The sequence below is a fragment of the Haemaphysalis longicornis genome, unplaced genomic scaffold (genome assembly GCF_048455015.1).
Source record: "Haemaphysalis longicornis isolate Haplotype H1 unplaced genomic scaffold, Haemaphysalis longicornis Haplotype H1 scaffold_71, whole genome shotgun sequence".
In the NCBI taxonomy this organism is placed as follows: domain Eukaryota; kingdom Metazoa; phylum Arthropoda; class Arachnida; order Ixodida; family Ixodidae; genus Haemaphysalis; species Haemaphysalis longicornis.
In genome coordinates this window covers 1,264,153-1,291,007 of record NW_027526425.1, presented here as the reverse complement: position 1 = coordinate 1,291,007, position 26,855 = coordinate 1,264,153, and the positions used below count along the sequence as shown (strand labels likewise).

General features: G+C 47.4%; 1 protein-coding gene across 1 annotated transcript in view; it reads left to right on the top strand.

Moving 5' to 3' along the window:
- Positions 1-564: 564 nt before the first annotated feature.
- Positions 565-26,855, top strand: part of LOC144148017 (annexin-B12-like) — a 47,925-nt gene continuing 21,634 nt past the window's right edge. The window contains exons 1-7 of the mRNA XM_077679617.1: positions 565-886; positions 4,497-4,759; positions 11,200-11,278; positions 12,628-12,722; positions 13,774-13,978; positions 18,738-18,817; positions 26,036-26,092. Coding sequence (XP_077535743.1) covers positions 565-886; positions 4,497-4,759; positions 11,200-11,278; positions 12,628-12,722; positions 13,774-13,978; positions 18,738-18,817; positions 26,036-26,092 — 1,101 coding nt within the window. The remainder of the gene's footprint in view (positions 887-4,496; positions 4,760-11,199; positions 11,279-12,627; positions 12,723-13,773; positions 13,979-18,737; positions 18,818-26,035; positions 26,093-26,855) is intronic.

Genomic DNA, 26,855 nt, shown 5'->3' with positions numbered 1-26,855 from the left:
TACACCTGGGCCGTGAGGTGCACTGCAGTGGAGAGATACCAGGTAATCTAAACCACGCGCGCATCTTTCCGTGTTCACATTTTCTCCTCCATCAACGGCCGTCACTGCTGGGACCGAACCCAGGCACGCAGGCACAGCCGCAAAGCGTTTTTGCCACTGGCGTGCATGGTAACCACTCGTGCGCGGAAAGGACGTATGATTCTAGGTTTGCTGATAGCTCTCGGTTATGTTACGCGCCCACGTAAAGGTGGCCCGTTCTTGCGTTTAAGAGTGCGTGTGTGTGTGAATATCTTTGTGTCTGAGCGCGCGCGCACACAATTCTGTTTCGCTGTTAATCGAGTCAGAGAAAACGTTTCTGAGTCTTCTAAATCGAACTCCTAGTCCAAAAAAACGAAGTTCACCCAATTCACCGAAGTTCACCCCCTTCACTTAACCGCTGTGTGCCCTCATGTCTCAGAATGACGGTACTGTGCTAATGGCTCGCGCCCGTTGCCTCAGGTTGTGTAGCGCCGAGGCACAGCCACCGCCTGCCCACATCGGTACTTGGAGCCAACCTTCAGAGCAATGAGCCAGCAGCCGGGAGGAGGCTACCCTCAAGGCGGAGGCTACCCTCCGGGCGGGGGCTACCCACAAGGGGGCAACGCACCTCCGGGCGGTGGCTACCCTCAAGGTGGCAACTTCCCTCCCGGAGGTGGCTATCCTCCGGGGGGCAACTTCCCGGCTGGCGGAGGCTTCCCTCCAGGCGGAGGCTACCCGCCAGGGGGTAACCTCCCTGGTACGGGCTTTCCTCCGGGAGGAGGTTATCCACCTGGAAACCAGGGTATGCCACCATTCGGCGGTCAGCAGGGCTACCCCCCTATGGGAGCAGGGGGTCCGCAAGGACCAGGTGAGGCCACTAGATTCTTCCTGTAGGACCTTGCTTGACATCCGATATTTTGGAGTTCATAAATTTCGGGGAATTTATAATAAAGAGCTGCACTAATAAAAAAAAAACAAGCAAAATTGATGTACTTAAAGCTCGAGCGGGGACAAACTGCTCGCGGGCCGCTAAATACTTTTATATGCGTACTCCTGGTTCACATTAAATGTTGGGCAAAATGACGGTTGTCAAAGAGAAATGCGTGGGGTATAACTGACGCCTCTCATTCAGTGGGATTAGACAAGACGCGAGAAGTTACAAGTCACGGACCGCTGCCGACTAGCGTCAACAAATGCACGCTGTTGCGAAGCCGTTTAAGTACTGCACCTTTCCTCGTAATTCGTTTGTTTTGTCGCCTAAAATGGGAGCCACCGATGTTTCTGTTCCTCCGCTGTCTTTCTCATCATCCAGTATTTATATGGGCCACCGGGCAGGTGCCCTAATGACAGACCCAGGAAGCACCACTATATTCAATTTATTTGACATCACTTTGGTATTTCTTAGCGCCAGTGTGGTTGCATACAAATATTTTTAGAAACTGTACTACTGCACAGGAGCCAAGACAAGAGAAAGTGAGAAATTTTGGGTACAAAAATAAAACAGAAAAAAATGCGTCATTGCGCTGTCGGTGCTGAAATGGCTCCCGAAGATCGGATATTCGCATGACCTACCTAATATCAGACGCCCATGAAGAGCGAACAACTTAAGGCTGGATTGTTCGATAAGAAACAAGTGGGCATTTAAAATTTGCGTACCCATATTCTGTTCCCTTTCAATCTTTTCTTTCTTTTTGTTTTTTTGTGTGTCTTGTTGATTTGGCTAAAAGGCTAAACAACATTGCGTGAACATAATGCAGTACACATTTCTCTCAGTACACGTCACAGTGCACAGCGCAGAATAACTCAATTGTTATTCTGTGCTGTGTTCTTATCTCTCCTTCGCTTTCATGCAGTGTAGTTTCTCGCGAAGTTGAAACCATTATATCTAAGCAGCATCTAGCCCAACAGTGCTCTTTAAAGGAGCCATGAAGAGAAAATACAACCGTGTTTAATTTGAAAGAACTATGATTTAGCATCTCACTCAGCCCCATTAGAGCCACAAAAGATGTCTTTTTAACGAAAAAAAAAAGCAAGAAGTATTTAAAAACTTTCAAATTTTGCGCCACAGTGACGTGTTATGAGCAAGAATGACGTCATACGGGCCAACAATAAAACATAATCTTCAGTGCGTTAACTGCACGTTAGCCTTCAAGTAATGCGGTCAAATGGAACTAGAGGCCCCATTACAGACGTCCAGTCATGTGTCGTCGCGACAGGTCAGTTAGGCGGCCGCCAATCGCACAAACAAGGTTCACTGACGTCATAGAAAAGTTGCGGGAAATTGGCTAGGGGGTCGCGACTGCTTCACACGTTTTCTTTAATATATCCGTTATTTGTTCGAAGATTGTGATGATATTGGTATCATTGCTATCGGGACTAAGCAGTCTTTCAGTCTTTCTTATAAACCCAACTTGTATTTTGTCTTCATGGCTCCTTTAAGCTATTCCACATCTAGAATCAGTTCTCCATAGACGTTCACGTGTGCTTAGAACATAGAACATAGAAGGAAAAGCAAAGGTAATGCGTGCTTCTGTGCGTTTCGTTGATTTGTGTCTTCGAGGCAGCCACTGCTTACAGGCGATATGTCTCGACTTCAGCGGCTTCAAGTGCCGTTGTGTAAGAGGGATTGGCGGTTCTGGCAGCTGTTCACGTGGATTCTGCTGTAGCATGATGGCGTCGGTTCAGGAAACGGCCGATTAGGATGACTGTGAGCGAGTCAGAATCCAAGAACGTTTTCGCTATAGTAAATGTTGCTGCGCAGAGAAAGTAGGCAGGGGAGAGAATTGTTTTTTGGAAATAAACAGGTGTCCCACTAAGAATCGCATTGCTTGCCTAAACCCCCCACATTTATGATAATGAATGGCCCAAAATTGTTTATCCGTCGATGTTTTTTTTTTCTTGCGCTGCGGGCACAAGTGTCTTAACGTAAACTTCCTCTATATGTCCACGATATTCCTAGAGGCGAGCGGGTTGATGTCACATATCAATTATAAGAGGGTTGAGAAGCGTCTCATTAGCGCGTCTACCCTAGCTGCCTCACGTTTTATATATCCGCGTTCGTGTAACAGTTCTGCATTTCACTAAACATTATGCTTTACAAACTAGCGGTTACTTAGACGCGGAAAAATTATCCGCAATTGGGCCCTGCAATTAACCTAACTGAAAACCGGCGAAGCTCCCATTTGTTGAACACTCCTAGGAACGCCACAACGGTGGCGTCGCGTTGCAACTGTCTCTCGAGCCAAACTTTACCAGGACGGTATTCGGTATATTTGCACCTGTCGTTAAATAGGTGCTTCGATCACGAAGTTTCCCAAAAATTAGCGTTTGCTCAGCTCGGCTATACCAGGATATACGTAGCGTGACCTATGATTCAGCTGGTTATTCTTAGGCGGCTTGCTTGTCTAGGATTAGTTTATTATCATGCTTACTGCTCCTAAAACGATTTTTAATCCAATCCAATCCAATCAAGTCCAGTCCAGTCCAGTCATGGAGGAAGAAAAAAGTTAGGAGACGGCGCCACCGGAGAAACGTGAAGCCTATACATCAAAAGTAAAATAGAAGTCGGGCCAGGCGTCACTGCACCACGTGACCCCACCGCGCCGCCGCCGTGTGAGAGCGCGCGGCTCTTCAATTTTGTCTGCTCGAAACTACTCTGCGGCCCGTTGTCGCGAAGCCTGCTATATGATGGTTTTTTTCCCACTGCTTTTGTCTTTCGCACGTACGCGACACTCCTGCCCGCACGCAGGCATGAGATCACCGAGCAGACAAATGCAAGAAGGACGGGGAAAAGCTACCGCCAACCAAACACGAGATATGCGCCGGAGTCGGAGACCGCCGCCGCCGCCGGCCCACCCGACCATGGAGGTCACGTGCTGGGCCGACTGCGGCGGCTTGAGAAAGAGAAACGGCGGAAGGAGCAGCGTCAACGGAGCTGGGCTTGCGAAGGCTAGCTGCGTGACGTCATGCCGTCTCCTAACTTTTTCTTCCTCCATGAGTTCAGTCCAGTCAGTCCAATCCAATCCAATCCAGTCCAATCCAGTCCAATCCAGTCCAGTCACTGCTCCTCGCGCATGCGTAGCACGGCTCTCCAGGAGCCACGCGAAAGGGCTATCAAGCGGCTCCGGCGCAGCGTCAGACTTCGCTACTGCGCAACGGAGGTGCACAGCTTGGCACGCGCCTTGCGCCAGTGCGTCTGCCGCGGCTATGACGTCACTCCTCTGGAATGCGCAGATCGGCGAATGCGCAGACCCAATTCTCCGAAACCCGTACTCCAGTTGGACTGAATTTCAAATCCAATCCAATTTAATCCAATTCAATACAATCCAATGCTCCTCGCGCTTGCGCAGCACGGCCCTTCAAGGTCCACGCGAAACTGCTCAACCTCGGCCACCGTAGCTTGCGCTACAATAGGGTTACTGGCTCTCTTTCTTTAGGATACGGTGCTCCGGGTGGCGCACCGTATGCTCCTCCTCAAGGTGGAGGCCCAGGCCAGGGCTACGGGGCGCCACCAGGCGGGGCAATGGGCGGGTTCCCGCCGCAGGGAGGCTACGGGGCTCCCGGGTACGGCGCCGGCGCGGGACACCAACCCGGAGGCTACGGTCAGGCTCCTGCGGGTGGTGGCTACGGTGGAGCGCCCTACGGCGGTGCACAGCAGGGAGGATCCGGACCCGGAGCGTACGGGCAAGCCGGGAGCTACGGAGGACAGGGCGCTGGTTACGGCGCAGCGCAGAGTGGTTCAGCAAGTTCTATGGGACGCTCTAGTGCACCAGTGAGTACGCCGTCCGTAAAATGACGGCTAGTCCAACACATAGCTACTTTTTTGTCACATAACTATACATACGGTTTATGTATGCATGTTTCGGGACATTGGCGTAAAACTTACTGTGTGCTCGTGCTGCCTTGAACTTTCAGGTCAGTAGCAAAAAAATCCCCAGTTTCTAGTGGAATATATTTACGGATATATGAGGCAGAGATAATCAGAAGGATAAGAATGAGTGGAGTGCATTCGGAAGGCATTCTCAGATAATGAATGACAGCCTACCATTGTCCCTGAAGAAGAAAGTATATGGCAGCTGCATCATCCCGGTACTCGCCTATGGGGAAAAAACTTGGAGGCTCACTAAGAGGGTTCAACTTAAATTGAGAACGACTCAGCGGGCAATGGAAAGGAAGATGATAGGTATACCATTAAGGGGCAAAAAAGCGGAGCGGGTCAGGGAACAAACGCGTGTTAAGGACGTATTAGTAGAAATTAGGAAGAAGAAATGGACGGGGCAGGACACGTAATGCGAAGGCAAGGTAGCCGTTGGTCATATAAGGGTAACGGAGTGGATCCCTAGAGAAGGCAAGCGTGGCAGGGGGCGGCAGAAAGTTAGATGGGCAGATGAGATCAAGAAGTTTGCGGGGATAAATTGGTCGCAGTTAGCACAGGAACGGGATAATCGGAGATTAATGGGAAAGGCTGTTTTGTTGCAGCCAGTAACATTTCTGTTACCATTTTATAGTAAATATGTCTCGCTTGTGTAACTGTGTATATATTGCAGTGGTACTTGTTTGTAGTGAAGCAGCGTAGCACAGACACTGGAGCGAGTCGGGTGAACCAGGCTATGACGGGCAGACGGACCTTCAGCTTCTCCTGTTCCCCTGCTGTTGCTGGCGAAAATTTATGAAGACGGGGGATGACAATGATTGATGTAATGGCATGCGGGTTCGGCACGTTGTCTCTCCTATCGACCTCCAGGCGTGCTAATGGAATGGTAGAAACGGGACTTCGGACGTCTTCCCCGCTATAGACAGTATTGCCGAGCTGAGGCAAGAAACTGTTCATTAGTGTCACCGGACCAAGCAGCCAATATCTCGCCAAAACTATTCCAAGCATGTCTGGAGAGGGTGTGAAAAAGCTTGACTGGAAAAACATAAAATTAATGATAAACGGGGAATAATTGAGCCATTTGAGGCTTGCGGACGACATAGTTTTGGTGAGTGAGGCTGCAGAACAAATGCAAACAGTGTTTGAGGAACTACAATCAGAAAGCACGGCTGTGGGGCTTGTGGGATCCGTCGACCCCCAAGGACGATACTCGAGCGTAAAAGGGGAGAGAAGTGACCATCAAGGTCTGTCTTTTAATGGAACGTCAGGGGGGAAAGGAAGACGAAGAAGCAATGCGCGCGCTCGTGCGCCCTTACACATGACGATGATGCCAGAGCACAGGGAGATTGACCTCTGTCCCTTCAAGACAATGGCTGTCCACACCAGGCCTATGGCGGTCGAGGACGATGCGGCTGCGACCCCTTCAAAGAGATTCTAGATCTTCCCGGCCGCCAAGGACGTGGAGCCAGCATGCTTCTGAAGAGTATAGATGTTGAGCGGGCAGCCTGGTTCAATCGGGTAAAGTTCACCGAAATCGAAGTCAATAACTGAAGGGTGAAGTACTGTGCCCTAGCCTCCTCCGCTGTTTTCTGTGGCAGCCCGAGATGACTCGTTAGTTCCTGCAGCTCCCGATGCGAAGACATCCACGCAGGTTCTTCCCACCACGATGGGGACTGTAGCAGCGACGGGTCTCCTATTCCTTTTTTAGGGCGTCAGTCAGGTTCTCGCTTCTTGACCAACACTGCCCCTTATCCGGGGTCTCAACCAACTGGTCACATCTTCGCTCTTCTGCATCGAAGTTGTCGGATAGGTCGATGTCCTGCTTCCGAGGAAGAGCGTGTTCGTATCGCGCGTCTTCTGAGACTTGAACCCTCGTTGAAGCTTTCGAAGTTCTGCGACGTCACTCGAAGACGAAACTGCTCTGATGTCAATCAGTGCCCGCAGGTGGTCTTGAACAATCGGAGTCTGATCGCCGAACCGCTTCAGGAGTATTTCTATTGCGTCGTTATAGCACTGTTCTGTAACGGGGAGCCCAGTTACTGCGCAAGCGGCCGATCCGGTAAGCAGGCTGGTCAAATAATGAAACTTTTCAGTCGCTCGCAGTTCCCAATTCTTTTGTATGGCATGCTCAAATTGACTCCGCAATCTGGTCCAATTGTGATGGTCTCCATCAAACTTCGTCAGTTCTATGGTTGGTAGCTTCGTTTTGGTGGTTGCGGGCTCACTATGAGGCGGTCTCTGTGCAGAAGGCAAAACTAGAGACTCACCAGCTTTCTGGTCTCGAGATCTGTAGCGATGCTCCGCCATGATCGTCACCACCTGGTCACTGAACGAAGTCGCGCTGGAGGTCTCTTCTGTGACCATTTCCTCCATCGCTTCCAGAAAAATGTCGTCGTCCAGCTTCTGGATAGGTCGATGCATGGCCTCGATCCTCTCCAAGGATATCGCTGCGTCCATCGTTGTAGTCAGGGTGCCACTTCGGAGGCCATCTTCTATCTCCGTCAAGACGGCGGAAAGCTTGTCGCGAAGGGCAGTTCGTCGCCGCAGCTTGCACTCGATTGAAATCATCCTTGGTCCTTGGAGGTAGGTCCGCCGGTCAGTCAAGCAGAAGCCGTCGAAGAAAGGCTATCGGTCCTGCTTGTCGGTGTCGGCCTGGCAGACACGAGTCCCGGGTCGTTTCGGCACCGAGTTGTGGGATCCGTCGACCCCCAAGGACGAGATTCGAGCATCAAGGGGGGAGAGAAGTGACCATCAAGGTCTGTCTTTTAATGGAACGTCAGGGGGGAAGGGAAGAAGAAGAAGCAATGCGTGCGCTCGTGCGCCCTTAGACATGACGATGTTGCCAGAGCACAGGAGATTGACCTCTGTCCCTTCAAGACAATGGCTGGCCACACCAGGCCTATGGCGGTCGATGACGATGCGGCTGCGACACATTCAAAGAGATTCTACAGGGCTAAAAATAAACAATAATAAATCTAAAGTATAGAGGAATAGGCATGCCAAGAACGTCCTCTTCAGCTTAGGAAACGAAACGCTAGAAAAAGTAAAAGAATATAGCTGCCTCGTACAGATGGCTAGGGCTGACCCCAACCACGAGAGAGAAATCCGGCGCAGAATAGGTATGGGTTGGGGAGTACTCGGCAAGCATTCCAAAATAATCAAAAGTAAGCTAACTCTGTCAATTAAAAAAAATCTGTAACCAGTGGGGACTGCCGGTGACGGCTCACGGAGGTGATACTTGGCACCTTACTAAACAATTTGAAAGGAAACTTAGGTCGGCTCAACGGGCCATGGAACGAATAATGTTAGGAATAACACTCAAGGACAAAAGACGAGCTACCTGGATCAGACAACAAACTAGAGTAGAAGATATAAAAAAGAAAAAGAAAAGAAAAAAGTAAAGAAAAAGAAATGGACTTCGGCTGACTATGTAGTGGGACGACGCGAAAACCGGTGGACATTTAGGATAACAGAGTGGATACCAAAAGATGGGTCTAGAAGAAGGGGAAGGCTATTAACCCGATGAAGGGATGAAATAGAGAAATGAGCGGGTTAACTATGGACTCGAGCAGCGCAGGACAGGAGCGCTTGAAGGTCGGTTGGAGAGGCCGCCCTGCAGTGCACCTGAATACGCTGATGATGATTATGATGATTAGACGCAGGAAAAAAATCATTCACTACAAGTCCATTGAATAGTGACGAGCCCGTAGAGACTGTGCATATATTCTGATATTCCAGCCAAAGAGAGTGTACCATAATTGGGAAAAGGGTGTTGGGAAGCCATAACATGCTTTTTTTCTGGAATCTCAACCCCCTTTTTTGTAGTTTTACACCTCTTTTGTGTGAAAAAAGGGTGTTGACCAACTTTAACACCCTTAGTAGGGTGTTGAAAGGGCGTGGAAAAGGTGCCCAGCGGTTGATACGTCCCTCCTACCCTCCTTTCTCCTCGTACAAAATGTTTAAAAGCAAAAAACAAATTTCATCTGCAATGATCGCTCGTTTCCAAATTTTACTTCATGGCCCAAATTAAGCTTTGGCACGTGAAATATCAATTTGAAATTGTAAAATTAAAAAGACTATACATACATACACACTAAACTGTTTTAGACCCTTGTTGCCTATAAAGGTGTAGCATAAATGTAATAAGGATGTTGGAAAATCATTACGCCCTTTTTCTGACGTTCCAACACCCAAACTTGTAGTTCTACTTTTGTATGGCGAATAGCGTGTTAGCCGACTGCAACACACCTGGTTTTCTGTATGGTGTTGAAAAGGTTGTAAGTAGGTCTTCAGTTGCAAAAAAAATACTGGAGCTGGAGATTGACCTAGCTTCTTTCTGTGTTGCTAAGTTTGATAGGTTTTACTAGGCTTCGCTAAGTTAGGTTCTGCGATGTTCTTACTATAGATGCTAAGCGCGCTGAGGGGTGAGGCCAAGTTTAGCCGGATTTTACAAGCCTGTTCCAGTGTGTCCCCACACTGATGAAGATTCAAGGGGGAAACAAGCTACGTTGACCCCCAGCTCCGCTGTTACTACCGCCTTGCAACACTAGCGCAAGCTACGGCAATTTTTGTTTTGCGTTTTAGTACCCCAAAAGGACTAGTACACTTAAAATAGTATACTAAGAGGTGCGCGTACGCATGCGCAACTCGCGCTCACACTCGAACATGCTCGAAACCCGGCTTCACTGTTATAACACCCTATGCCTCGGTGGTGCACCCTTTACAGGCGGCGCAGTTCTGTTCCTTGCTATCTTTCTTGCTAACGTCACGGAACCTATCTCAGGTCCGCCCTGTATAAATTATGCAAAATCATATTGCTTTAAACACCGTGAGGTACAAAACATCTCTCCGATTGCACAAATGTTCAGTCCGTCTGTGTGAACTGGTACAAATACCTCCAAAGTTGGAGGTCTTTTGCACCTTTTTTTCTCTTAGTTGGTGGTCTTTCACACCTTTTTTCTTAGTTTCCAATACCCTAATTTGTAGCTTTACACCCACGTGGGAAAAAAGGTGTTGAAAGGATCAGCACCCTTCTCGGCGGTGGTTGAAATGGTGTGGAATAGGCGCTTGATATTTAATAAAATTGTATGACTTCTTGAACATGATGACTCCCTCACGATTAAAACGTTTTAGCAAGTCCGCATGCTGATTTGTATATGCTCACATTGATATGCATAATCCCAAAATTAGCGCTAAAATATCTGATTTTTTGCGACAAGCCCACTGACTTTATCGGAGGACTTTCCTCTGCTGCCTATAAAACCAAAACGAGCAGATGTACTTATAAATATGTACTCGCTCTGCCCGTGCATCCCGTTGGTTTTCTTGATCAATTCATTTGTTGCCCAAGTGCGACTTGTGCGGGTTGAACGTGTCTGTATGTCATGCTGCGGGTCATCGGGCCCACATCGTCACGCGTAGCTGCGCTTCCCTCACGCGCAACCCCGCCGACTTTTTTAGGGTGTTCACAATAACATCCCTTTCCCATCCTTACACCGTTATTTAGCCAAAACACCTTTTAAAGGTGTGCGCCATGGAACAAGATTTTTACACCCTTTTCAGTCAAAAAAAGTCAAGAAGTTCAGTGTGCAGGCAAATAAACCTAACCGAGAAGTTCGCATGGGGCCAAACAAAACTGCGAAAACGCACCTGAAAACAAGGGGGAACTGAGGTGACAAGTGTCGTTGCCCGAATGGCAAGAATACCGCAAGCCCTCGAAAAGGTGTGAGCTGGTCCCAGAGGGAACGAATGAATGAATGGAAGCACGCGTAAACGGACAGCCTTCATGATCTGATTTTCCCCGTTATTTTGGAGACAAAGAAAAAAGAAAATTAAATAAAGGGTGCGGGTACTAAAAGAGGCTTCACCACCAAACGCATGCTAATTAGTACAATACCGCATAAATGAACGGCATACAAAATCATATGGACATATTCATTTGAATGCTCCGGTTTCTTCAGCTAATACCGTCTACCTGCACGTACATGTGCACACTCAGGCGCGTACACACACGAGCGCACGTGTATATAAGGTTTTTAAGTTGCCATTGCCATGTTTATGTACATTCTACTTCTGCGCGCCGCGTCGCATTACCGTTATATAATTATAAATGCGACCGCAAAACCAAGCTGTCCAATTTCTATTGTCCTCTCGCGAAGCCCTGTAGAAGCACAGCCTCATGTCTTCTCGTCAAGTACACGTTTATTCGGCCTTCAGAGAAACGGCCGTTCCACCTTTTACCGCAGGAAAGCAGTAGTTCACAACAACTATTTCGTGTTTTTTTTTTTTTCTTTAATGCCTATCTGCAGCGTGGAACCCTGAGGCCGCACCCAAGCTTCAACGCCCAGGCAGACTCCCAAGCTCTAAGGACGGCCATGAAAGGATGGGGTAAGTCTGCCATAAAGTATAGTGCAGGCTCGCACCTACGCTTGCTTAGGGGACAAATAACCAGTTGCAAGCGCATGCCGCAGCCACTTGTGAAGCTCTGTGGGGGTTATTTTCATGAATTATCTGCGCAAAAGGGTCTTAGAGATACTGGGCACACTCCAGAGTTTATGTTCACGTAGAAATACATTGTATACCGAAGAAGGTGCACGCGCTAAAATCTTCAAATCGCTGATATCTTGGCATCAGTCTGGGTTGCTTCTACAGGCTACGCGAATACATCTTTTACCTGCCACTACTTATTGCAAGCCAACTCCCGGCACATTTGTTTGCCCTCATAGTCTGCAAATTGTGCAAGTTTGGTGTGCAACAATGTATTTTAACATCTCCCTTTACAAAAAGTGCCCTCTTCAGTGACCCGCCGCAATGGCTCAGTGGCTAAGGTGTTGTGCTGTTGAGCCCAACGACACGGGTTGGATCTCGGCCGCAGTGGCTGGATACTTTTCTTATCGAGCCGAAAAGCGAGAACGCCCGTGTGCCGAGACTTCGGCGCATGTTATAGATCACCAGGTAGTCTGAAGTAACCCGGAGCCTTTCATTACGGCGCGCCTCATGGCCCTGGTGTAGCTTCTGCGCGGTAGCTACCACAACCAATCAATAATAAACGCTCCTTAGTGGAGTTTTATTCTCACAGAGGTTTTTCTCTTGACCGCGTTCCTTGGAAATATTGTCCTCTCCACCGGTCGCCATGGCACGAATATATTTTTTAACATTCTTATTAAGGTGGCGAAAAAAAACAGCAATAGTTTCGTCAAAAAAATTCATGTGTAACATTTACAATAATAACATTTACATAATCCATTTACATAATAAATTCATAATAACATTTACAAAAGCGGGTCCAGTCGGGATCAATTTGAAGGTGATCGCTTGGGTGGCAAAGAATCAAGCAGCCTCGCTATGTTACTTGTTGTATCAGGGTTGTATCATGCAAGAGGCAACCTGCAGAAGAAGGCGCTGCTACCTTTATCTCCAAAGTTCATAAAATGGCTGCTTTGTAGGTCGAAATGTCCACTGATCGATGCTCCCGTGATCACCTTCAAATTGATCCTGAGTGTACATGCCACAAGAAGGCGATTGTCTCGGTATCATCGTGGCAATTGTAAATAAAATAAAAGCCCCTCGGGAACTCAAGTCCGATGTTGTGTGCCAGGACAAGCCTTATACATTCAATGCACGACAGCAGATTTTAGTACCCAATGACATTTTTGTTATAGCAACCCTTCTTTTTTTACTCTCTGAGCTCCTTGTGGTAGCTTTTATGGCAACGCGGCTTTTTCCGTGCATTCTAGGGACGGACGAGAAGGCCATCATCGACGTTCTCTGTGCACGTTCCGGTGACCAGAGGCTGACTATCGTACGCACGTACAAGCAGATGTTTGGTCGTGTAAGTGAGGCTGCCACCTCCAACTTTCCACACGGAGTGTGGGGCTCTTGGAGAGGGTATACGAACGTTTTTTTTTTTTTTTTTTTTTTTTTTTGAGATGGTGCTGGTCTCTTACATTAACGCCATTCTTAAAGCTTACCCTTCAATATATGAAGTCGAATCATAATTATTAAAGAAGATACGTTTTTGAACACCATAATGATTTTCAGGCGATGGGGTGCTTAGGGTACCAACGTTAGGTCCACTCGTGCTTTTTAGCCACGAGGACCATCGGGGGATATTAACGAGCGATGGGGATTATTATGGTCTCCCTTAAGTTCTCAATGTATTTCGCTCATACCTCTACTCGTTCTATTTACCACACGCTACAATAGCTTCTGTGAAGTCATAACAGCCTTATGACTTAGAATTGAACTCGGCGATTTTCTAGCTTTCACCACCAATTCAAGCACAAACTGCGACCACCAGTCAAATTAAGGTAATTACATAAAATTACGCGTGACAGTTTTCTGTGAAAAGTGAAAGCCGTCTTATACAGTTCAGGTTCTCTGTAGTGGGGTCAGCCTTCCCGCGAAGCTCTTGACTGAGCGGTGACCAAAAGATGCAAATTCGCCAAATTTTTTCGCTACTATTTTTAGTTGGGTCTTCCGGGCACCCGCCACCTTTGCATAACAACGGGTGATCTCGAATCCTTCTAGTCGTTGTACGGCCAGCCTAATGACGGCTGATCAAGTTGCGAGGTACTCGAAACTTCGTTCGTTTGACTGGAAGAGCTGGCTACAAAGAGAAGGTTGGGGTAAGCGCCGAATTCGTTTGGGTGCAGAAAAATACAGGCAGTGGCGGGAAATGACGGAAATGGCGGGAAAGGAAATGGCGGGAAGGGAAATGGCAATGGCGGAAAGGGGAGCAAAGACGCTTACTGCATCATCACAGCTCTCGGGCAGACACAGACGATGGCGAGCAACCTTTGCTGTAAAGCAGACGATGATAGGGCCGAAAATGACCATGAAATCATTGTGGTGAACATATACGAAAACGATTACTGGTGCAGGATCTCGTAGCAGACATCAAGTCAGAGCTTCGGGGTCGCTTCGAAAGCATCATGCTGGGCCTCCTCTACCCCATGGAAGAGTTCCTTGCCCGCGAGCTACGTGCCGCTATGAAGGGCCTCGGCACCGACGAGGACTGTCTCGTTGAGATCCTGTGTACGCGCAGCAACAAGGACATACAAGACATCAAAGGGTGCTACGCGCAAGGTGGGAATCGTGCACTATGCAGTTTGCTGCGTCACACACCACACTAAACTTCGGTTATGCTGATAACCATGGTTAACGCAAACCGAGCTTGGCATGCTCACTTCTGCCGCGCTAACCGCCGTCGCCGCAACAGCCGCAGTGCTCAAAATCGCGCCAATCAGCTCGCACGCAAGTGGCGGCGCATCAGAAGAGGCGAAAAAAAATCACCTGACGGTGCGGAGGAGACGACGGCCCTCACAGAGCCGAAATAGTGGGCGCCCCAAAGCTGGCCCCAAGAGGAGATTGCGTTCCTTGCGTCCTCTCGCAGTCAGCACGACTGCGGGTGACCACGACAGAGGCGAAAGCTGCGGCTCGTTTCCAGATCCACCCGATCAACTACGACAATACCTGTGCTAAATTTGCAAATTCCGTGCGTTGTCTGCCAGAAATGAATAAAGCAGGAAATCATGAAGCGTTTTCAAAAAGCCTACGGAAACGAACCGCGTGCACGCTGGCCGTGCCCGCAAACACGCTGGCGCGACGTCCCACGAAGCGGCTCGAACCGGCCCAGACCACAGCAGCAACAGCTTGTCGCCGCTGTTGGAAATCAATCTGATCGCAGTAAATAAATTCCCCATGCGAGAAAGTGGATGTTAGTGTGGAGAAAAATTGTGCTATGTATTGTAATTCGCAGTTGTAAAGACAGCGGTGGTCAAATATTTACCCCGATAAAGTTTCCAACACAGAGCCGACTTCAGAAACCCAAGCCGGTTTCGAGCCTCTCCTAAAACTTGCCGTGCGCAAGTGCGTTGCGTTTCAATCTAAAACAACTGTTTTAACGATATTTCCTTTTGTCTACACTGCTTCTTCTTTTTTTTATCGTGAGGTTAAAAATTTGATAATTTAATTTCGTTACACTCACAATCACGTGACTGCTGTCGCAACACTTGGGATTTCGCGTGTAACAGCCAAAACCGCAGTTTGCGATAACCACGGTTAAAGTTTAGTAACCACGGTTAAACGTAACTGCGGGTATTTCCGCCGTGTAACTAGGGTATTACAGGTGCAAGCCAGGAACTTCCGCTTTAAATGATAAAATGCTGAAACGGCCCCTTTTAACAGCCGTCGTTCTTACCTTTCGCGGTACTCATTTTTGTGTAATGCTTTATCAACTTCCTCAATCTTCTACGTTAGGATAGACAATAGGTAGAAACGTGTACGTAAAGCGCCGGCCAGCCATCCACCCAGAAGGGAAAAAAGTAAGGGTTTGCGATTATTCGAAACTTGAGAACGTCGCGAATAATGTTTGGTATTCGATCCGCATCGCACACTTACCGGTCGCAATATTTGAAGTTTGCGGAATAAAAATAGCTCTAAAGCACGTACATGCCAACTGAGCGTTCACTTCACAGCATGCCCTTTGGGTGTTTTTTTTTTTTTGCACCATGCAGACATTCTGCTAAAACGCCTTACTCGTGTGATAATTACGTACAACAAGTGCATTATAACCAGGGGCGTAGCCAGGAGGGAGGTGTTTCGGTGTCAGAACACCCTTCAAAATTTCCTGAGCGCTGTATCTCCCCCTGCCCCGCCTTTCTGTTGTTTTTTTTAATGCTATGTACACTTTTCTTTAATGCTATTTCGACATTGAATCGATATATTAAAATAATAAAAACAAAAATAATAACAGCGTTGGTTTGTTGTTTGTGTGCAGAAGGGCTGCGCTTGCTCTTCATTCAGCACACTGCACAAAAACGAAACGAATCACGGTCACCAAACGCGAAACAGCTGGCGAGTGCTCTACCGGGACGTTCATTTTTCTTTTACTGAAAGCATTGGCACCGGTGGTTTGTTTGGCTTGCGTTGTCGCCGTCGCTACTAAATGACAGTTCATACAGCTTATCAATACATACTGTGGCTCGCAGCGTGTGACAAAAAACCGTGACGACTCGAAAAAAAGTCCCCGCAGTAGAGACACAAAAGAAGGTAACATTGACTCTACCAGCCGCCAACCATGCAAATACATGCCCATTCTTTAAGGTGGGAATGGCTTCCAAGAGTCCTAGACACAAAATTATGTAGCGGATAAGAACTGATAGATGAAACACTCTGTTCTTTCATAGCAGGAGTCTCTGTCTCCAGATATCGTAGGCCTTTCGCGGTAGGCCGGCCGGAAAATCATATAGCGCATATGACGGCCATCTTGGATTTGTCTATGGTTTACCGCAGACTAAGTGGGCACAGCATACCCTTGCCCACTTCGACGGCTGCCGTTTGGTTTCACCGGCACTATGTAAAAAAATTTAGAATAACTGTCAACGGCACACGGACATGCTCGGACGAAAACGTCCACAACTATTTAGTTCACGCGGCGCACACACCGTATCTATTGCGATCGCTGGCCCTGAAGGTAAGGCCGTGTAAAAAACGAAACAAAATTCGCTCCCACGAGCAATTAGCGTGAGAATGTGCACAGTTAACGACGCAACAGTTCTTATGCGACATCACGAAGTCAACGTCTCTCCGTAACAACCTCAGGGCTGTCTGCTCAGCTTCCAACCACGTAGTGTGGGAAGTACCCACGAGGGCGGGGCCAATGTTCTGTTGCACACTCGATTTCCTTGTGTGTGCATGAACATGCGACATTCATTTGAGAATAATTTGCCCTTATTTGACTGCCTTATTGTTTATAACACATGATTTATGACCAGACAACTGCAGAACATTCTGACAAAACTGCTGCAACGGTCGGTGTCCCCTACCGGAGTAATGTGTAAACGGTATCATGTTTACCTTGTCTCGAGTTCTGTAATTGACCGCCAGTGCATGAAAAACAACAAATCTGTTTCTACTTCAACAGTTTGTTCTATCCACAGGAATTACAACACTTTATTGTGTTTAAGAATATTTCCCAACGTAACAAAATCAGACATTCATAATAAATCTAGGACGAATTGGGGTATTGAGTTAGCCACAACTACGTCGCTCTGCTGACGCAAAAATTGTCCGGACGACACGACTACGCTGTCATGATTCGGTGAAGACATTTATCGCTTTATGGCCGCTCTGAATGAGTCCTTGTACTCCGCACCTTCATAAAGTCATTCCTATATCGAGGGGCTTTATATTATTCCTTTGAAAATATTCTTTACAGTCAGTGCCGCTAAAAAGCGCGACACACTTTATGAAGGAGATATAGATTAGGTCTAGGTGATTTCTTGTTCAATGAGCAAGTACCTTGAATTACGTTTTTATTGACCACGTTTTCGTTAAAGGAGACACAGGTGAAGCTTATTGGTAACCACTCAATATTTAGTTACAGTTAAACTGCAGAACAATGTTTATTGAGGGCTCCCTCGGCCGCAGTATAAAGAGGTTATTTTATCTGTTTCAAAATGATCAGTTTCTACTTTTTCTCCCGTGTAGTTTTTGTTGGGGTTGCTTTAAATATACCTTTTTGTGAGGAAACATTTACCCATCTTTGTCATCCCGCTTTGGACACGCATCAAGACAACTGAAGAACATAACGTCTGTGTAATTGTTTTATGGAGATGAATTATCGAAAACAAAATCACCCTTCCCTCGCATAATTTGCTCCAAAAACGTGTGCCTAACCTAGTTTGCATGATGTCACGGACACAAAAGTTAAACGCACTTGCAAAATAACCATTAAGATGGTAGATGCATAAACCGTAAAGCATCACTTAGTGAAAAAGTCTTTACTATACTCGGTTACAACTTAAGAACGGCACCACTTCATGTAGTGTATCACTCCGCCAAAGCGCCGGACCCGTGATGTCAGTGCGCGCGTGTTTTGAAAGGGGTTTGCTATGAATGCGTGATATCGTCTGCCTTGTCTCACGCAGTTTGTTTGTCGTTACTGGAGTCGTTTATAAGCATAATAAGTCCAAAAAATCACGGGAACGGCTCACACCATGTTCAAAATATTCCCAGTAACGCCCTACTTGCGCCGCGCGGAGAAACATCCGGCTACGGTGATAAGGCACAGCGGCAACTTCTGGTGCCGTTCTTAAGTTGTCACCGAGTACAGAATTCTGCTACCCACAGTGCAAAAAGGAGGGCATTCTTTGGAGACTTAGAGTAAGCATAGTTCATTAGCTTGCATTAGTGTCGCGGTACATGCGAAACATCATGTCGTCAATATTTGCAAATCTATTAGGCAGAAACCCCATTGCTGTGAAAAAGGTTGCGCGTAGCTTCAGAGATTGTTAAAAATACCTCAAAAAAGCTTTCGCGTGCCCCTTTCGCCGAAATTTAATAAAATGGCCCTTAGCAGCATCCAAAAAGCTATTTTGTCGATTAACGTTGAGACAACTATACTTCGAAAACGCACTATTTCCGATGTGGCACAAGCCATTATTGGAAGGGTGAAGCTGTCATTTAATACTATTGACGAGCTTAGTATATTTTTGAGTTAGGTTTAGGACGGTCCAAGTCATTGGCCGTCCGACTTCGTCTTGCGGGACTGTGGATGGGGGCACAACAAATCCTTATCTAAGGGTGCATAGTGGAAGACTTCAACTTCTCCTTTTTTTTTTTTTTTTTTTTTAGGCGGTTACCTGAGCAGTGCTCGGGAGCATCCGTAGGTGTGACGGCAAACATAATTTTACTGCAATCACTTTGTAACCCAATTATTCACTAATTTAAAGCGGGAAATTCAAAACTGCGACACGGAAAGTTTCCTGAAATGTTCACTTTGCGTAAATACAAGTTAAACGTTCGGAAAATGTTTTATCCTGTACTGCCCTTTTCCTGACAGTGTTCGGGAGGGACCTGGAAAATGACATTAGGAGCGAGACATCCGGAGATTTCCGAAGGATCCTGATATCAATGTGCAACGTAAGTATATATACCGATTTGGCATTGGGAAGTGGCTGCAAAGGCTACCCAAACGTTTACATTGTTTTCTCGTCATCGCTATGAGCGCAAACCCCCGCCATTCTTTTGTCGTCTGGTTGGCCCCCACACTTCGTCGTCCATGATCTTCTGAAAGGCTTGTAACCCGCCTTACGTTAAGTACTAAGGGACCATGGTAGATAGTGCATAATGTTCGGGTTTCTCATTTGCGAACGTGAGGTCGCCCTGCGGATGAAGTTTTGTTTTCCTGTGTCAATCTGGGGGGCGCACAAAGCTGCTGTTTCATAAAATTCCGCTTATTTACACGCGGCTTGACACCGGGAAGAATTATTCAGGGTCAAGTGATGGAGACTAGAGTCTGCCCTCTGGCCATTATTACTGTTGTAGGAGTTGTTCCCGACGCGGCCCCTACTGCTGGTTTTGAAGCGTTCCTTATTATGCACCGCTAGAACTAGATTGGAGAACAACATATTAAGGTTCATTTTTATGTACCTACTTTGAAGGATTTGCAACTTTATATTTATAAAACAGAATAGTCTAATTCGTATAGCCAGCTACAAAGACAAACATTAGGACCTTTGATGAGGTCACCGGAGCTCCATTTTATTTTATTTCCCCCTTTCTCGCTCCTGAGCAGCATTCCTTAACCATCGTGGTTGCACAGGTTGTAGCGATGGGAACAAAGAAGCTTCAAAAGACGCACTGACGCAGCTGTCTTTGAGCTATTAGTGCTGAGAAATTAAAACCTGAGGACTCAGGTCAGGAATGGAGACATGTGAAATGGAATATAAATATTCGCTGACAAATCAACGTACCCTCCAGCGAGTGTAGGATCATTTTGTTTTCGGAAAATCCGGGTCCTAAAATCCAGGTTCTTTTGCATCTTCTGTTGCAAATGGCGGAGTCTGTCGTACCTATGCTTACAAATGCGACAAGATGCGGTAACACGTGCTCGTAAGCCGCCGGAATAGCTGGACTCCCCTCGAGCAACGCTGCCTCTCTACCACTCCCGGTCATGTCACACGATTTTCTATGGGAACACTGGGAACGCTTAGTTCGGATTCTCATCGGCGGTTTGGGGCGCGCGGCTCCGTCACTTCGCAAATTATCTTCCCGCGAATCCGCGCAGTTCCCCAGGCAAGGGTAAAGGGGAAACACATGTCCGTTTTAGCAATGCAATTTCCGACGAGGCGCGTCAAAATATCTATAGTTCATTCCATAAGCTAGGTGCAGCACTGTGGAGGCTACATTGTTGTCAACAGCCCGCCCCCTCAGGGTGCCTAAATCACCGCGAAGGAAGCGACAACAGACGCCGGGACCCTGCGGTTCCACTTGCCGAGAGGGGAGAGGGGAATGTCCTTTCAGGACCCCCTTCCCGGCGAGTTATGCACCCTCAGTGGGCGCACTGTTGACAACAATGTAGCCTCCACAGTGCCCCACCTAGCTTGTGGTATGAACTATTGGACGCGCGCGGGAGCGGACGGTGCGGCGGGTCAACCGGCAGCCAATCCGGTTCTCGGAGCGGGGGCGCGTGCAGGGCGCGTCCCTTTCCGCTCATGTGTTCTACCCTTAATTTGGAGACTAGCGAATGAGGAGGAGCGGGAAATGGCAACAGGAGACGGGGATGAGTGACGTCGCTTTCGCAGTGCCGCCTTCTACACTCCCGAGGAGAGCCATCTCGGCGCGCTGAAGGACGCGGTCACGCGGAAATTTTGCGGTGGCGCGGAAGAGTGACGGGGAAATTTTGCAGATATGCGCCATCTACTGCTCACGCAATATGGAAAAAGTCAACTACACCTCTGTCGAAACGACCACATTGAGGGAACTCGAAGCTTTTCAAAATCAAGTCCAACAGCAAATGAACTTACCCAGAAGCGAGCCGCTGTTTTTTATCGGGACGGTTTTTCACATTGCGTTTGTGTTTTCTGGTGCTTTACTCATCATGACTTTCGCTATAGTTAAACCAACGTCGTCGTTAGACGGAGGGGTACGTTTTCTGAAATTTTGCACGTCCATGCACCACTCTCTTAATCCAAACTGCTTGAACCATGCCGGAATGGCGCAATCGGATAGACGTCGTATTCATAACGCCAAGGGACCCACGTTCGATTCTGACCATGGGAAGCGATTTAATTTTTCGTCACTTCAACCACGATCATCCTCCTTGTCAGGGAAAGTAGGCTTTGCACACAGTGCGTTTTGGGTGGACTCTAGAGGACATCGGTGAGAGGCTGAAAGCTTCGCTTTAAAAAACGAACAATGACCAATTTTGGGAGCGCATTTCGTGGCCCGGCGTAGCACGTAAGGCAACCTATTACATGATTTTGGCATTAAATATAGTCACCTACTATTGCATTGCGTAGGCGCAAGTGGCAGAACTTCTGGATTTTGGTGCTACAACAAGTATGAGCTATATGGAAAGTTGCATTCCCAATTCGAAATAAATTGTGACCACACCTTGCGACGCAGAGAATAAAAATCATTTGAGTGGCGGCGCTCGCGGCCACAGAATATACAAGCTGGAGGAGGACCAAGGTCATTTTAGTCAGGTGGACAGTGTCCCTGCCACAAAGAATCGACAACGCCTGTTTACAGCTACTCGTCATGCCACAAAGTCGCTCGTAGACTTGTGTGTTAAAAGTTGATACTAACAACCTTATTTTTAAAATTGCAAATCTGCTAGGCATTATTGGCGGCGATGAACATATTGTATGCAATTAAAGCCATCAGACCAAGCACAGATAGACTATAGGAGTGTCGTTGCCTCCTCTCATCATGCTCTAAGATATCTATCCCTTATTCCGTCTCCCGAACGTCGTATGATCAGGCCCGGCCTAGCAGTGAAGGCTTCGCACGAACACACACAAACACGCACACACACACACACACACACATCTTTACGTGCGTACGCACGCCCACACGCATGCACATACACAGAAACGCACACCCACGTACACACAGCACACACGCCTACACACACACACACACACTCAAACACACATAGGCACCCCTATAAATACACACACGCACTCATTTACGCACACACGCACACACGTGCATTCACGCACGCACACGCACACACACGCACACACACATGCACATACACGCACGCGTTCACGCACGCATGCACACACAGACACACGCACGCACACGCATAGAATTAGTAAAAGAATAAGCGGAACCCCTATCCGCCACCTGTCGGCGCGATAAAAGCAGTATTCGTCCGAATATTTTGTGCTTGTGTCGTTGAATGAAATCATTTTTCCCTGAATTGAATTCGCCCAACCTCTCCTCCTCTGCTTTATCTCTTTTTTACTTCCTTATCCTATTCAGCATTACTGTTCCTCTGGCATACGCCATTTTAATGCAATGTCGCCTTTTTTTTCTTCCTTACCTTTCTTCATTACCTCTCTCGTCCACTCCTGTAGCCGTGCCCTCCCCACGTTGACAGTGAAATATACATCGTACGCCGGGAAACGGTTTGACAAATACCGATTGGCGAAGAGCTATGTGAGAGTGCCCAGTAACGTCAGACGTTACATAAATTGCGCACACTCGAAGGAAAGACATGTAAGATAAGCATCGGTAGGAGACTAGTATCTATCAAGATGAGGTCCCTTGAAGAAGACCACTTTTTTGTATCCGAGTCTGTATCTGCTTTGTAGGTCAACGTACTGGAGGCCAGGCCGTGGCCTATACTTCAGCGAACCATGTCTTTTCAACATATTTCTGGCTACTTATAGATCCCATTTTCTGTTTTTAAAGCATGTCTTTAGATGCCTTAATGAGAGCGTAAATGTCCGATAAAACTTCACTGCAGGGAAGCCAACTTAAATAAAGCACCCTGCAAGAAAACCAAATTTTCACAATGGGTTTCAAGGGGGTACGCCAATCAAAGCCGACATAGCGTAACAATAGGATGTCTTTGCACACCTCACGGACCTCTCGTAATACGCAAAATATCATTTGGCAGTACACACGCTTGGCGATTATGACGATTAAATAATTCTCTAAACAGCAGTGTGTCAAACCGGAACCAAACCCAGGCGAAAACTGGAACAGAACTGATATTTTTTTCCGGAACTGAAGACGAACCAGAAGTTCTTTTTGAGCCCGCTGGACTCGAACCAGAATTTAACCGAAAACATAAATAAAGGTTACCGGTTCACGTGAAAACAGTTCGAGCACCCGTAGTTGATAATGACCAGTCGATGTCACTGAATGCTCTTCTCTTTCACAATAGATCATTTTCGAAACCTTTTACGCACTTTCCTTCACCAGAGCAATCGAAACGCTATCACCTCGTGGTCGTAACGTCGGGAAAGGTATGCGCGCCACTGTTGCAATGGTCACGCATGCGGAGTAAAAGGCTGAGTGAAAGAAATGACACTATTTCTTAATCCTGCAGGCGTTATTAAACATCCACTTGGCCCTTCTTTCGCGGTGACTTTATTGGAGCGATCAGCGCACAAATAGCTGCACTACGCAACAGTTAAAGCCCGCACTTTAAAAGGTTCATATCTTAATTCAATGCACAGGATTTAAGGGCTCTAGAGGCGGACACTGTCCTGAGATTTACAGATAGGACGTATCTCTACACCCATCGCTGTTTTTAGCAGATGAACCTGTGTTTCCCCCCGAATCATCTCTTAACTTACATTCGAGACATTGGATTTTTAGAACTGTACCTAACGTGCGGAACTCCAGAAGGGTATACGCCAAGACCTTTACAATTCTTCATGTCGAAAACCCGCCGCGGTGGCTAAGTGATATAGCTATAGTCTGCAGCGACAAAGAAAGTGTTCGAAAGGCAGTAAAAGAAGCTGGAAAGTTTTGTAAACATACGGGTAGTGCTATAAGCTGGAAAAAGTCGCTAGGTTTCTGGCACGGGGAGTGGGAAGACACACCTGAGGTTTTTGAAAATATGCAGTGGACGTTAACTCCGGCCAAATACTTGGGCGTACCACTCAATAACTACAGGCAGCCTACCGAATTTTGGACGCTGGAAACAGAGCGCACAAGAGTTCAGACAACCAGGTGGGGTGGGAAGGATTTGTCGATGTTTGCACGAGCTACTGTGTGCAACTTATTTCTTGTAGCCAAAGTGTTCTATGTCCTTCAGGTGCTGTCCATGACGAGAGTTTCTGTTCAGAAGCTACACAGAGTGTTTGCGGTTTTTATTTGGGAATCGACTTGGGAGCGGACCACCCGCTCGAACCTGTTCCGCGCGGTTCGAAAAGGAGGCTTGGGGCTCTGCCACTTGTTTCTGAAGCAGATTGTGTCCAGGTTTTGTTTCTTAAGGGATCAGAATAATCTCTTTCTACGTACTGTCATTCAAGTGCGCCTTCGTGATCACATACCTGAATTTGTTGTGTCCTCTTTTGGGGATAGACGAACGAGTCTATGTGGTTTCATGCGCGATGTTGTATGGGCGTTCAAATTATTGAGAGTGAGATTTTCGATTGAGTACTTGAGCAACGTACCACGCAAAAAGTTATATAAGGACCTCATTGATGTTATGTTAGCCATTCCCCTATACAGGTCTATGTATGCAGTGGGATGGGAAGGTGATGTGCTCGAGAGGGTAAAGAGAATGCCCGTGCGCGCCTCCGTTAAAAGTTTCTTTTTTCAGCTCCACAGTGGCACGCTTCCTGTAAAGTCATGGCTCCACGAGAAAGGATTAGACATACATTGGAACATTAACTGTCGCATATGCTTAAAGCCGGAAACTATTGACCACATTTTTCTAGACTGCTCAGACGCGAGATTTCACTGGGACATCCTACAGCGCACTGTTAAGAAGGACCTGCCCATAAACTCTTTCGGGATTCGTTTTCTGTCTGTATGTGATACAGGAGGCGTGCCATTCGACATGTTTATGTTGATCAGCATGCACAGCTTGTGGCGCACAAGGATGGCGGACAGGCATGCCGATCCCAATGCGCGGCCCGCCAGAGAGTATTTCATTGAGAGTATGGTCAACATACGTGAGGTATACAAAGCGCTAAGCGAACCACCTGAATGGTTACCAATGCTCGATGACCTTGTTCAACGGAAGAGATTTTAAACTTGTGTTTATATTAAAGGTGGCGAATGTTATAAAATCACTGTAACCTAGTTTTTCGTTTGAGACAAACGGTAATAAAGAAAAAAAAGCGGTGGCTCAGTGGCTAAGGCGTTGCGCTGCTCAGCACGAGGTCGCGGGTTCGACTCCCGGCCGCAGCGGCTGCTTCTGAAACGGTTGCATGCATACACAGTACCAAACTTTTTTTTTTTCATCGACCGACCGGACGGCACCTCCGATGCGGACCTCGTCCCCCTGTCAGGCAGGGAAAGGCTGTTGCCATTCCGGTCATTATTGTTTAGGCGGGGCCCGCTTCCCACACGCGCACTCATCCCTCAGTAAGCGGCATTCGGTGGTCTGGCGACTCCTACAGCGGCGCTACTCCCCCGAGGTCATAGATGTCAGGAACGAGCGCATCCGGTGGACGTGTTATGGCAATGTCCGCAGACGCAACGCAGGCGATGAGGCGCGCCGTAGTGAAGGGCTCCGGATTAATTTTGGCCACCAGGGCATCTTTAACAAATGGTCGCACAATCACTAACAGTAAGCAGTGGGAGACCGTGCTGCTCAGCTCCTGCCCGTCCTCAACTCTGGGCCGTCCAGCTGGCCGAGGACGCTGCCGGAACCCAAGGGTCCACTGCCTACGACTAAGCATTACAGTTGGCAAACTATTCATAAAGTTTATTCTCTATATCTCTCTTCATAGTCATCTGATAATGCAACTCATCGAGCCGTTTCGTGAAATAGTTCGGCACGTGATTTATTTGAACCAGAACTGAACCGGAACGAAAAGAATTCGCCCTAATAGAAGGGTAACCGAACCGGTATTTTTTTTCTGTTCGACACCCTTCTAAGCAAGGTTGGACTTTGGCTCTGGACTTTGGTGGTGTGGGGTTGAACGTTGACTTTGGACTTTGGATGAGTTGAAGCGGACTTTGGCTTTGCACATTGGGAGTTTGGGTATTAAACTTTGGGAGAGAGTTTTGGACTTTGTCTTTGACTCAGGTTGCACGGTAGAAAGCTCCGTGTTTCGACCATGTTTCCAGTTAGATAAAAGGGGCTTTGAATTTTTAGTTAATCCTTCCAGTACATCATCGGAGTAACTTTTTCCTTATTTTTTCTGCTGCTTTCATCAGGCCCATCGTCAGGAAGGCAACGCTCCGAATGCTGCTCAAGCCCGGAACGACGCTCAAGTGAGTATGGTACCTTGAAACAACTGGCTATTTTCGACAGTGCCCTTTCTATGTTGGTACATTCTTTCTACACATTTACGCCTTTCAAACACTGCTTCGGGTACAAGTGCCTTTTGATCTCTGGCATATCCGGGAGTTGAAGAATGACGATTATAAAAAGGGGTAACAGATGTTTACTTCCTCAAGGGTGGTGTGATAATCTATGTCGCTGTTCCCAAACCGGGTGTTGGCAAATGTTTATCGTTTGATCTGGTCAAATCAAGCGGTTTCACGAGCTTCTCTTCAAAACCTTATTACCGAGTGCACAATCCTATTAAGATATTTATTCTATTCCAGAGCAGCTTTAGAGCACAGCGTCTTCCCTCGTGTAACATTCCGTATATGCAGAATTACGGGAATACGAAATTTTCACCTTTTCTTACACCCGGCCGGAATAAAAACAGATATGTGCCCGCCACGTATGAGAATACAGTAGGGCATGGGCGTTGGCAGGCAGTACAAAAGGGGCATGCCCCCCACTAAGCCACAGCAGCACAATTGCCCCTCCCCCCCGTCCACATCCCCTCTACCCGCAACACAACAGTATTGGCCCCCTCAGGACAAAATCCTGCCAACGCTCGTGGAGTATGGTATTACGTTAAAGATTTTGACACCGGTTTTCTCTCTCTACGACCGCCACAAGCGCTAAATCATGGTCAATATGCATTCTGTACCTACGGAGCATACGAAAAACATACGGAAAACATTGTCGCCGTATAGCGCG